Source organism: Scomber scombrus, chromosome 12 (assembly GCF_963691925.1).
Source record: "Scomber scombrus chromosome 12, fScoSco1.1, whole genome shotgun sequence".
Taxonomy (NCBI): Eukaryota; Metazoa; Chordata; class Actinopteri; order Scombriformes; family Scombridae; genus Scomber; species Scomber scombrus.
The window spans coordinates 15,928,080-15,941,020 of NC_084981.1; the positions used below are offsets into that span (position 1 = coordinate 15,928,080).

Below are 12,941 nucleotides of genomic sequence, written 5' to 3' on the forward strand. Positions count from 1 at the left end.
AACAGGTTTCACTGGATTAATTCACATACAGGCACGGTTTTTTGTGTGGACATCTCACACGTTTTGTTTTGTTTTCCTTTTTTTAAACTGTGCTATCATCACATATCTTTTGAAAATACTGTGTATGTAGTTACTCAACATAGGTTTTTGTGTTATGTGTGCAGTTATACTCTGCATGTTCTACTTAATAACTAAGGAAGCACAAAGTGTTCATGATTTTTGACAGTTACCGTGCTTTCTTCCTACATTTGAATAGTTCTTTATGGTATAGCTAATGTGTTGTGATTATTTCAATAACAGTAGCTCATTATCAGTATCAATAATAGTCGTTATCATTGTAAAATGATAAAGAATGTTACAGAAATGGTATGCTCATAATTTTTTTATTCAGTATACGAATAAGGAGTATTACAGAAATCCAACAAAAACAGCAAAACATACTTTGTCACAGGTAGAAAATTTGGTTTATTTATGGTACATACAGTGGGCAAAAACATTCTTTGAAAAAATTTGCCAATTTTTAAGGCATTCAAACTTCAAGAAGTTAACACTGTAAAAATTGTTGTACTGGAAAAGAGAGAGTGTGTCAAATATTACAACAATATCCTGCTTAAGAGCAATATTTTGGCTTATTCAAAGATCTTTTTTTTTTCTTCTTTTCTTTTTTTAAATGGTCCCTCTTTTGTATTATAAATAAGGGATTTCACTTCTTCAAGAGTTCCTTACAGACAGTCACAACACAGCTTTTAATAGACAGCAAATTTAAGCCCTAATTGATTTCCATAACTTGCACCCTAATTTTTTTAAGTGTGCAACTGAAAAGTACAATATATTACCCTTATAAGGCATTTGGGCAAGAGTCCTGATATATGTTTTGAATAATATCAGACAGCACAAAAGGCTAATGCACCTCCTACAAATGCCTCATTGACCTTATCTGAGGGAGAGGGAGAGCTTATATCTAGATTCACAATAAAAATAAATAATTCTCTCTTGTCCGATTAAGAGTGAAAACTCTGGTTTTATGCTTGTGCAGAGATGTCTCCGTGATGAGGTTGGATGAAGGAGTCCGAGGCGGCTTCACTACTTAACCAGAGGCATACATTGTGTTACACCAGAGAACTTAATCCTTCATCAAGACTTTCGTTAATAAAAGCCCCTTGGACAGGAAACATTTGGTGAGAAATAACAGATTGAACTGAATTTCGCTCAGGGTTGCTCTAATGTCACACACGGGGACAGTTCAAAAGTGTGTTGACTGTCTCTGTGTTGGCCTTGAACACAGCAGTTTATGGTTTAGTAAGACTACTAGCTTACCAAAAATAAAGAAAACCTTAGCTTAAAAAAGCTGAACAAATATTGAGATCAAAGTGTACTCCCTGCGGAGTGAAACAAAGCACTACTGACAGAAGTTAGACCAAAAGACCCTTAATAAACAGACACGATTAAACCTTGCCTGTAGAGAAACCTCACTATTAAAGGATTTCAATAAAGCTCCCAAAGACTATTAATAAATAGCACATGAATAAATAAAAGATTAATTATTCTATAATCACTGCTTTGACACACTGCTCACAGACTTGTTTGGTTGTACCAATAGAGACCTAAATCCCAATTAGCCCCCCCCCCCCAATTCTCCTTGCGCCTGTTTGATATTATGGTGAAAAAGCTGTGCTTGCAGGTGTAGCCAAGTTGTTGGCTGTGGCAAGGCGAGGACACTTCAAAACAAAAGAGACCCACACAATTTATGCAAAAGGTCTACGACTCTTTAAAGCCAATATTAGTCTCTGGAAGAGGTTTAACTTATAATCAGAAGCATGGTAATCACCACTCCACCACTACTGCCTCACCGAAATGCTGCTATCACTGTTGCTACGTTCGGTCTTGGTTCGTCATGTCTGCATCAATAAACAGTTTTTAAGCTGGTGTTGCTCAGCCACTTTTGCCATCACCCGTCCGCTGCCTGCGCGCAGCTATGATTTGCTTTGACACCATCTTACGGTCCGTGGCCAAACCCAGGGAGCACATAAGGTTTATAAAGGCAGTTGTGAGATTGAGCTTGCAGCCGAACTCACTGGTGGCGTAGTCAAAGGGGAATGTGTGATGGTAGTTGTGGAAACCTTCCCCTGAAAAAAACACAACAAAAAGAAAAGGCTTAGTTTTATGCTTGAGGTCAACAAGCTCACAGGCATGAAGATATGAACAGTGTACTTCATGATGAGGCTGATGACAGTCATACGGTAAATACAGGATACAGCAGGGAGAGAAACAGTGATTGGCAGCGTGTGACTGTTATTTAATTTGATGCTAAGTTTGATGCTGAGTTATTTTTGCACTTGAAAATCTTTAAGGCAGAGTATGTTCTAATGTGATTTACAAGCACAAAAATCAGGAGTGCTATTTCATGGTAACAGCACAGGAAGTGATTTTTGTGTTTGAAGTTATCATCAAACAGCTGCTCTGACTGCTTAGGAACATGCAAGTAACAAATAAATCATGTTACCAATTAAAAAGGACACAATAGGGGAGACTTACAAAAGGTGAAAATTGGTGAAGGTGAAACATACTGCAATTGTGCCAGGGCATTTTTTCCTTTGCACTTAGTCTCTAGAGAGCATTTAGTTCAGTGCTGGGCTACATTGCTCACAAGCTCATTAGACAAGATGGAGTGGACAGTGTTAAAGGATAATGTCGCAATTTTTAAAATCTTTCCTAAAACAACAGTCATGTGCCCAAATGATCACTGACACATGTTTTTTTGCTATAATCATTTTTCATGTTGTGGTGATTTTCAAGCTCCTTCATGATGCACTTTCAATTTAAGTGGGGAGGAACAAAATCCACACAATTGCATGCAAAAATGTATTCGAATGTGTATTTGAAGTTAATGAGGCTTCAGCCATCCAAATTAGTTTCTAACTTAATTTAGTTATTGAATTGTCTTTTTAGTGTCAAATTCCCCCTTTTCTGCTATGATCCTTCCACTGCAGCTGAAAAGGAAAACACTGTCTGTCGAGACACAAAGAGGGATTGTTTTACTGAAAAGACTATAAGAGTAGCAGCTTTATATATGATTCAGATAAACCTTCAAATATATTTTTTGCTCAAAATGAAGGCCATGGATTTTTCCCCCATCACTTACATTGCAAATGCGTTTGAAAGGACTCTCTTAATGCTCAGTACAAACAGGAGGAATGATCACAGCGAGCAAAACCTGTTTCAATGTTCATTTGGGTACCTGACTGTTGTTCTAAGACAGACTTGAAAACTTGTGAACTTATCCTTTAGTCCTAATACATCTGCATGGAAAGTGTGTCAGAATGGTGCATTCTTGTGCAATAGCTTCTTAGTTTGTGAATTTAGAGCTGTTTTGCAGTCAACAATGCTCATTGCTGTTTGCAGCATCACACCCCCTCGGTGTCAGCCATCACAACAAGAAACAATGACGCAGAAAAAAACCCACCAGTGCCTAACTCAACAACACGAGGTCAAAACCATGTATGTGGCTGGAGTATGTATGACTACTGTTATGTAGCTTAATAAAATTAATTTCATCTAAACTGAACTGATTTTAATATATTCATTATATTTACCAAAATGTGGTGATTTCTGCAATATCTATAAATATAGTAAAAACATTAAGCTTCACTTTACATTCACCCAAACAAATATGGCAGATTCAGTTGTTTGAGTTCATCTGTGGGACCAAAATTTATCTTCCAGAAGGAATTATGTCATATATCAAAATGCTACAGAGACATTAGAGTCAGCAGTAAATCACCAAAGAGCTGCACAGATCAGTTCATCGGGATGACCTGACCTCACATCTCTAAAAACATCACAGCGAATTTCCAAACAGGTGTTATTTGGATAAAAAGGCCACATATTCAGAATTGAAATGGTTACTTCCTCACTTGAAAATACAACATATTTAAGCCTGGCTCAAAACATCCCGTGTGAAATTAATTCTGGGATAATTTGCTATACTAAGTTTCGGCAGCCTTTGGACGACCAGTGATGCAACTTCACTCAGTAACTCAGTCAGTTCCAGACATTTGCATTTATGAGTCTGGCCCCACTTGTGCGGTCTGGCCAAAAAAAGTTAATAAACACACAATACAAAGTTAACTGGCTCTATGTTTCATAAGCAAAAATTGGCACAGCCAGCACAAAATAAACATCAGCCACTGGATTACAAAACAGTCCCACTACAGATGCCAGACTGAAGCTTTGACAGAACCCCCACTGCGGTTGAAGACAGCTTTAAGCAAATGATGAAAACATCATTCAAAATCCCTCAGGCACAACAGGACACTAAATAATGCAAAAATGCTGAAATAGAATATGCACATTATCATAGGCAGATAACAGTGAAAATGGTGTTAACTTACCTATGGCGCTGATAGCTACCAGTGGGTTTTCCCTCGGGTTAATGGTCTGGTCATAAGGCCTGTTGCCCCACATGTGTGCAGCGCTGTTGACCAGCCAGGTGGAATTGAGAACCATAGTGTATCTCAGGAGTCCAGGGACGAAGTATCCCACATGGAGGGATTCACCCCAGAAGTACCAGGGGACCAACATGGGCACCAAGAAGCAAAATATCAACACAGAGAGCTTGTAGTGTCTGAAATGAAACAGCACAATGTATATCTCACACCAGATCCCTTTCTCAACTGGAATGAAATTAAATAGATTAAACTTTTAAAAATGGTCTTTTGAGGTTAGACTGGCAGTGAATCTTTTTTGTATAAAGTGAAATTATTTGATTGTTAATATAAAATAAAAATCTGCACCAGTGTCTGCACCATTTTATTTCTATTGTCTCTGGACAATTTGGATATCAGTACACAGTTCACAGGGTCTTCTAATTGGGTGGCTCTGGTCAATGATAATCCCTTTTACGTGAGTGCAGCACTGAAAATCTGGGACTGCTTCCAGAGGAGCAGAAATGTTGACAAATGATCAGTCAGTGTGGGCATGCTATGATTTGATCCCTGGTGCAAAAAGCATCCCTTATCAGTAAATCTGCCCCTAAAGTGTTCATGGTTATAGTGACTCAGAGTATAACATCCTGTGTAGCTTGAGTCAGAGGTCAATTACTTTATCAACAAGACACAAAACCTGCCCACACATTCATATATAAACTACTCTGCATGAGCAGATATAGCAATATATTCAGCTGCGACATTCAGTGCTGATGCAGAATGGAGTGTCACATTTTTATATTGCTATAGTGAAGGCATGGAGGTCCGGACGATGGATGGGTTTAAGTATTGAGCCTTTGACACCTGATGGTGCAGGTTCATGGTCCGTCTCGCACTAGTAAGCAGTGTTGCCATTATTATTATTATTATTATTATTATTAAACCATGACCATGACCTTTCGCCAAGTGGTTTTAACTCCCCAAACACAATTTAGTTGCAACATTGTGATGTTAAAATGTATTGAAAATTTTTTTTTTGCAGATGTGTCCAGTAAGACTGTCCTTTAATTAGCTGTAGCTAGTGACAGCAGCTGTTAGCATGTGGACTCATGTTATGGCTGTACTAAGACAACTGCAATAGAAGCTGTGACACAAAGTTGCATTAAAAGTCTTATTGAATCTTGACGTGGGTTCCCTTTGTTGTTTCCCTAGTTCAAGAACACTGGAAGTTTTTTCCTTCATTTTTGTTGCTGCGATCCTAATTGAATGAAATGTCAAGGGAGGAGTCCTAATATAAATGCCCCCTAATGCCCTTTAACATTTGTGAAATCGAGTGTATAACTGCAAGGTAAATTTGAGTAGATCCAGCCAGAAAGACCAATTTGACCTGAACAAGCAGTAAGACGAAAGACAAACAGTGGTTTTCTCACCGTCTTTGGAACATGACAACTTTATCTGCCTTCAGGTCTGACAGCTCCAGTTTTTTACCCTTTTCAATGACGTCAGGGTGCTTGCGAACCAGCAGCCAACCGATGTGGGCGAAGAAGAACCCCCGCATGGCATTGTGGGGGTCTGCGTCCGTCTCAGAATACTTGTGGTGGACACGGTGGTCCCTTGCCCACTCGTATATGTCATTCTGTGCACACACAAATAGAAATGGAGAAAATTTGATGATGTCAGGGATCAGTTGGTTACAAAACAATAAACACATATAACTCAGATTATGTAATGATACTATTATGTGAAAACCATCCAAATTCTACTTTTTTGGTAGTAAATGCACTAAATGTGATCAATAGTAAGCATAAAATGGCAAAAATGTAAACACATGTGGAATATTAGATTTTTTTAAGTTTTACCTGAAAGGCCATGGAGTTGGCGATAGCGAGGAAGACTCGCAAAGGGGGGCTGGCCTTGTAGGATCTGTGGCTCCATAATCTGTGTGCACCGGCGGTGACACCAAGAGCGCTGATGAGGAAGTACACCACAGCTGGGAGAAAGGGAGGGTGAAAAGGACAGACATTTAAGGGAAACTGTCACTAACACACTGAGATTAATTTTACACCCGTGAGAGCAGAGTTACTGGGACACCGTGTTCTTTCCATTACACCCCGGCCTCGCTGTCATGGGCAAAGTGTGGGGAGATGGGACGGTGGGAGCAGGCAGGTCTGCCCCTCACACTTTTGTTGTTGCAAAACTGCTGAATGTGTTTCTATGTGAAGCCTAGACAAGGCTACCCAGGATTTGAGAACCGGGGGCTTCTGGCTGGTAAAGAACATTCTGTTGTGGTGCCACGCAGTTCACAATGGGATGTCTATGGGAATGGTGATTGTGCTTTGTCTTCGGCAGTGAAATAATATGCAGCTCAGCATTGCAAAGAGAGGGGAAAATTATGCAGTGCCAGAGTGGAAACAAAGTTGAGACTGTTCAGGAATTTGAGTCATGCCTCAATAGTCTACATACTGTACATAAGGCACAAATTCTATTTATTCTGTAAACAGTTTGGCTACAGGCTCTGAAATCCACATGCCTCTAATTTGGGACTTCCAACACATTCCAACAAGCCCAAACAGTTAACTATCAGCCACAGGTTTTTTAGCTCTGTAAAAGAGGGGCAAATATAGATTTAGAGGCTCACAAGCAAGGATGTGTATAATGGAAATTACAAGGCCTGAGTGACTCATTCTCCATTATTCCCACTGGCATGACACCCCAGGCTGTGTAGCCTGCATGTACTGTAGTTTGCAATGATCACACTATATCAGCACATTCTGTACTCTGCCTGTGGCCTGCAGGGAGGAAAAAAACACACCAAAATGCAGCAAAGTTTAGGCCGTGATTGTATTTACTGTTAATACTTACACCAGGCAAGAGTTAACGCCGATGCGGAAGGGATGACGGTCACTCCATAAAGCGCACCGAAATGTAAGAGGGACATAAGTATGATATTTCTCCACACTAGTATCCTCGGCGGTTTGGGACCTTCTTTCTCTCTATAGGTGTCGTCAAAAACATCCTCTACCGTCGATGTTTCTGCCATGACATCTCCGTTGTGTTGCTTGCCATCGTGATGATTTCTGGTTTCCGTTTCAGTCATTTCGCTGTAGGGGTTCTGTAACAGCAGTGCGCGGCAGAAAAAAAGAGATGTTGCTCAGTTGGTAAATGCGCACGGTGGGATGCAGAAACAGAAAGAGAGAGAGAGAAAAAGGAGGGTACGGCGGCTGGCAGTGTACATGCGGTAGCTAGAAATGTGCATTCACTTGCGTTTTATGTCCATTTGTAAATGGCTGCTTCACCAGGTTGCGCCTACTCACCGTGTGCTGAAGACACCACAGCTGCAGGGGATCCGGGCACTGAGAGATGTGGGTGCAGATGAAAATAGAAAAGATGCGTAACTGGTGCGTTATGGTCCCCGGTTACTGAAGTCCTCTTCTTATTTCCTATTCCGACGTCGTTTTAAAGCAATTGGTCGATGAAAAAAAATTCATGCCTCCAGCTCTGAATATCCCATTGGCTGTTTGCTTATCTGATGTTTACCACCATTCGTGACTATTTCCCCCGTCAGTATTTGATCAGTCACTGTAAGAGCCAACTTTGTGCCACATGTTTCGAGGAAGCTTCTCAGTGTTGTCAAACATGCAGTATAGACAGTTATATATTTATCTTCAACGTGACGAGTCATCACGCAGATCACGCTACTGTATGATGCAAATTGGGATCATGATTGAATTTCAAACTTTTTGTGAAGCCACAAAATCAGATTAAAAAGTGGAAAGACGTTTCACCCTCAACAAATGAATTTAGAAACAGCCTGTGTCAAACATTGCACATATGCACATTATACAACACAGCTCAAATATGCAAATGACTTTACAACGGTAGAACACATTTTTGAAAAGACAGGAAGTTCAATTCTTTCATTTTCTAAGTTTCCCTTTGTGAATAATTTAGAAATAAGACATATTACGATGGTGATTATGTCTGGCAGAGTTAGTTAATGACATGTTTTTCAAAAAAATATGAAGGTATTGTTTTAAATGTTTATTTGTCACAAAGGTCAAAAGAGTAGCACCAAGGGTTAACATGGGCACACCCATATCCTCTGACTGCTCTGGGGCTGACTAATCTGAAAATCATTTAAGTAGCTATAGGGCAGATATTTTTTTTAAATCGGTTTTGAGTTATATTCAGCATAGTTATTTAGATAAACCAGTCAGGCATGCTACCAAAGTACCAAGTACAAATGTTGTACAAATATAAAATTATAATGGCAAGATTGTAATTTTTTTTGCTGAAGATAAAAAATAAAAAAAAACATTTCATGAAGTTCAATGATGAAAAATCCTGAAGACAAATTGTTTAGGCTGAGTTTTATTTTTTTGCATGCTGCATGTACATTACACATTTCTATCAAGTTCTGAGCCGTGTTTGTTTTATAGTTAGAGGTGACCAAGTAAAGCCATGTTCAACACACCCAGTCTAGCAAACATATCACATTACTGTATGGGATTTATATAATGTGACTCTTTTGTTTTTTAAAGGGCAGATGTACTTTTAGAAATGTTCAAACAGAAAGTTGTGTCATATAAATTATTCACTGCTCCATCATTCAAATCAACATCTTGATCTAAATATGAATTTAATCTGATTAAACTCTGCAACAGGTTGAAAACAAACGTCAACTCGTGACTCCATGATGCCGCACAGCAAGGACTGTCTCTGTTTGAGTCATGGCCTGTCAAGAAATTTGCATTCATATGACTGTGCCCTTTAGTTTGACTTGCATGTCACTCTTCCAAAAGAAGTACAGACACTGTGCAGTTCAAAGCAATTTAGTGATTCTGCAAGTCCCAGTTAATTTTAAAACAAGTCTAGTCTGACATGGTTTGAACTTTGGCCAAGACATCCTAACTTTTGGTGGGCACAGTTTTCTAGTAGAATATATTTTATATAAATCAGCAGTCAGAGATAGAGAGGGCAGATGACTTGTTTCTCAAACCAATATGGTAATACTACAATGCAATGGTATACTTTCAAAATAATCAGTGTTTGGCCAACAAACCACAAAGATATGTTGCGACCGTATATCTTTTTCAAATCTTAAACTTCAGTGAAGTTTGACAGATCAAAAGCAGAACTGAGTAAGATGTGCTTTTTTCTATGTACCCGAGCACCTGGCAGTGCACGTTGTTGCCGTAAAAAAAAGGTTATTTCCCAGTCTTGCTGCTGAACCTGACACAGCCTACATGACTGTTTGGATGGCCGTTATCAAACCATTACTCCACTCGAGATAAGAGTATGTGTAATCCCAAAGCCAAGATTGCCTTGTTTGCAATGTATGACCTCACATGAACAGTGGTAACCTCTCAGTAACTAAACCTGGCCATTCAAACTGTACACTTGTTATGTCATGACCCTTAGTAAACTTGATAAATGGGGTGAACCTAGGCAGTAATTGTTTAACAGCTGAGAGGGAAACTTTCCTTGAAGGGTGGCTCTGGAGGAGTTGAAATGACACCATCTGCTGCACAAACACAGGTAGTGCATGGTAGACAAAGAACAGCAATAGGACAAGACAGAAGGTGGACACAATGTTATATACACATACATACATACATACATACATACATACATACATACATACATACATACATACATACATACATACATACATACATACATACATACATACATACATACATACATACATACATACATACATACATACATACATACATACATACATACATACATACATACATACATACATACATACATACACACACATGTGTAGATGGATGGATGGATAGATATGAACATCAAATGTGCAGCAAATGCTACCCTTGTGAAGCTTGTAATGGCCAACTATTGGACAAGACTTGTCAACTCTGTGGAGTTTGTGCTTTAGCAGTTCTGTGTCTGTTTTCAGACTCTAAAAATTTTGCAAGACTCAAATGAACATTTATTTCTGACATAGTCTCAACACAAAAGTAGCATTGACTGCAGGACCTTTGCATTAGATTGCATTTGATTGTTCAGGTGTTTGTGTTACTCTGTCCACCGTTGCAGTAAAGCATAATCTGTTTAATCAGAATATCCCCATCATAGTGTTGTGTTTAAAGGCCCTGCACATGTACACAGGTGTTTTCAATCATAGTTAATTAGCACTCAATAATAATTGCTCAATAATGATACAAGTTCAACAAATTCTATTGACTAACAGGATTGATGGAGGCAAAAAATGTCCAACCTTAACAGACTAAATCTAAACAGGAGAGATAGTTGTCAATCTAGCTAAATTTGTTCATGTCCACACAGATGATTGGTCAACTGTTTTTTATTAAAATTATTCATTATTATTCATGCAAAAATGCAACACAATGAACTTTTCGAATGAGATTAATTTGAGTTTTCTGTTTATACCATCATAATGTAATATTTTTTGTGTTTTGGAATTTTGTTGAAGCACAAGTTGAAGATGTCACCTTGAGCTTTGGGAATTACTGACTTTTTTCTTATATTTTATAGACCAAATGATTATTAAAAAGATGTGCTTTCTGAAGCAACAAGAGCTGTTGAGGGGTTAACGCCCACCTCTAAAAATGTATTTGCTACCTCTCAAAAAGTAGCACCAGTTCACAGTGTGGAGTATGCGGGAACATGTCCACAGGCACAGCCAGAGTTGGAGAAAATGGCTCCCCTATGAGTTTCTTCTTTGGGTCAGGGGCACAACAAAGCTCCCTGAAGTTCCTCATAGCCTCTCCGTCCGGTTTACAGGAAACATAGACCAGCCTGCGGATAGCAGGTTGGTTTCGTAATGCTCTGATCACACAGTGATGCAGGCCAGCACGAGCGGGGTTTACCACAGCTGTAAGCCTTGCAGAGTTAAACTGGGAAATAAGGCCAGGGAGTACTGCCTCCGCCTTCCCTGGGATAAACTCACAGTTCAGGACATTATTGAGTGCTGCGTTGTGTCTAGCATCTTCCACCGCCTGTTCTATGAGCTCTATACCAATAATTCGTTCCACTCTGGGAGATACAGTAATGCCGATAGCACCCGTCCCACAGCACACGTCTAGGAGAGTGTCTCCCACTTCTGTTCTTCCTCTACCTTCCTTCCAGTTTGGGACACACACGTCTCTAATTGTGCTGTAGAGTACCTGAGCAGCTGCCTGGTTTACCTGGAAAAAAGCATCTGCAGAGATGCGGAACATGAAACCCAAAACCTGTGAATGACAAAATGGCACGGGGACATTTAATAACTTAATAAAAACAAACACAATGTAAGCATACATGGAGTTTTTCTTGCTTGACTAGAATTGCTGTTCACTCACTCGTATGCGTTTAATCATCAGAAATTTAAATCTGCATTTGTGTTAGTACAAACAATTCTACCAGCAATTAATTATCAAAAGAAGTATGTCAACATTGTCTGATACAGCTGAACAAGAGATTATAAAGTTGGAAAATGTTGGAATATTTGCTGTTTACAACTTGAAGTCACTTGCAGTGTCACTTACCTCCTCATAAATGTGTGTCTGGCCATGCAGGAGCTGATAGGGGGATTCCTCATGAGCACAGCGAGTCATGGTGCTCTCTTGGAAGAAGAGCGAGTCTAACTGACACACAGCCCCCGTACCTTGCGTAAAGTAATCCAACAGTTCAGCTTTATGAACCGCCACCTCCTCCGGGGTCAGTGTCTGTGGATGAAAGTACACTATAGCCATGGTGCGGCCCTCTGCATTGGTCCTCACTGTGACCTCTCTCCAGTGACCCCCAGTGTGAAACAGCAGACAAGGCTCCAGGGAGGACAGGCGTAAGAAGTCCTGGTAGCATCGGGCTACCTGTTTGTGCTTCTCTGGCATGTTGAGCAGGTGGTCTCCGTTGACGCAGACAATGTTTCCATGCCTACCTGTGCCCAAGTAAAACCCAACTGTCTTTGGATTTCCATCCACTCCTCTGTTGACAGAGAACGTAGACTTGTTGCGGTAGCCATCCCTAACTGGTGAAGGGAGGATAGGCAGGACAGGGAAGCTGGCTTTACTTCTGACAGGTGGTGAGGAGTGTGATAGGGAGTCACCTGAGAGATAACCAGAGAGCTGCGACAATATGTTCTCCTGCTGTTTTTGCTTGAGCTCAAGTTGCTCCTCATAGCTCAGCCTCCACAGAGGGGTGACCACATCAGCCAACCTCTCCTCCCAGGATAGAGAATCAGTCCAGGGAGGCTTCTTCTGACTTTTTCTCCACTTTTTCTTTGACGGTGTCCTCCTCTGATCAGCTGGAATCGTATTATTAGATGAAAGTAACACACAACAAGTTTCCTTTATCTTGTGCTTAACAAATAACCTCATGACTGACCTGCTGTGTAGAGCTGCCCAAGCCATTCTGATTCAAAAAGAAGTAGATATTATGGTTGAATGTGCTGCAGATGTCACCAATGACTTCCAAAACACGCTTTCTGCCGGGTGTACAGCGGAGCATGCTGGGGGTTGCTGTCATGACGTGTTATTTACGAGG

The 12,941-nt window shown here is 40.1% G+C and overlaps 2 protein-coding genes across 2 annotated transcripts; both read right to left on the reverse strand.

Annotated features, from left to right (window-relative positions):
* Window positions 1-364: 364 nt before the first annotated feature.
* Window positions 365-8,018, reverse strand: scdb (stearoyl-CoA desaturase b). Its single transcript, XM_062430135.1, has 6 exons — window positions 7,739-8,018; window positions 7,287-7,536; window positions 6,284-6,414; window positions 5,855-6,060; window positions 4,392-4,624; window positions 365-2,126 (listed from the first exon to the last, which is right to left on the reverse strand). The coding sequence occupies exons 2-6, from the start codon at window positions 7,519-7,521 to the stop codon at window positions 1,933-1,935; spliced, it is 999 nt and encodes a 332-aa protein (XP_062286119.1). The 5' UTR covers window positions 7,522-7,536; window positions 7,739-8,018; the 3' UTR covers window positions 365-1,932.
* Window positions 8,019-11,035: 3,017 nt separating this feature from the next.
* On the reverse strand, window positions 11,036-12,808 carry trmt2b (tRNA methyltransferase 2 homolog B). Its single transcript, XM_062431029.1, has 2 exons — window positions 11,945-12,808; window positions 11,036-11,650 (listed from the first exon to the last, which is right to left on the reverse strand). Exons 1-2 carry the CDS (start codon window positions 12,806-12,808, stop codon window positions 11,036-11,038), a joined length of 1,479 nt encoding a protein of 492 aa, XP_062287013.1.
* Window positions 12,809-12,941: the final 133 nt, after the last annotated feature.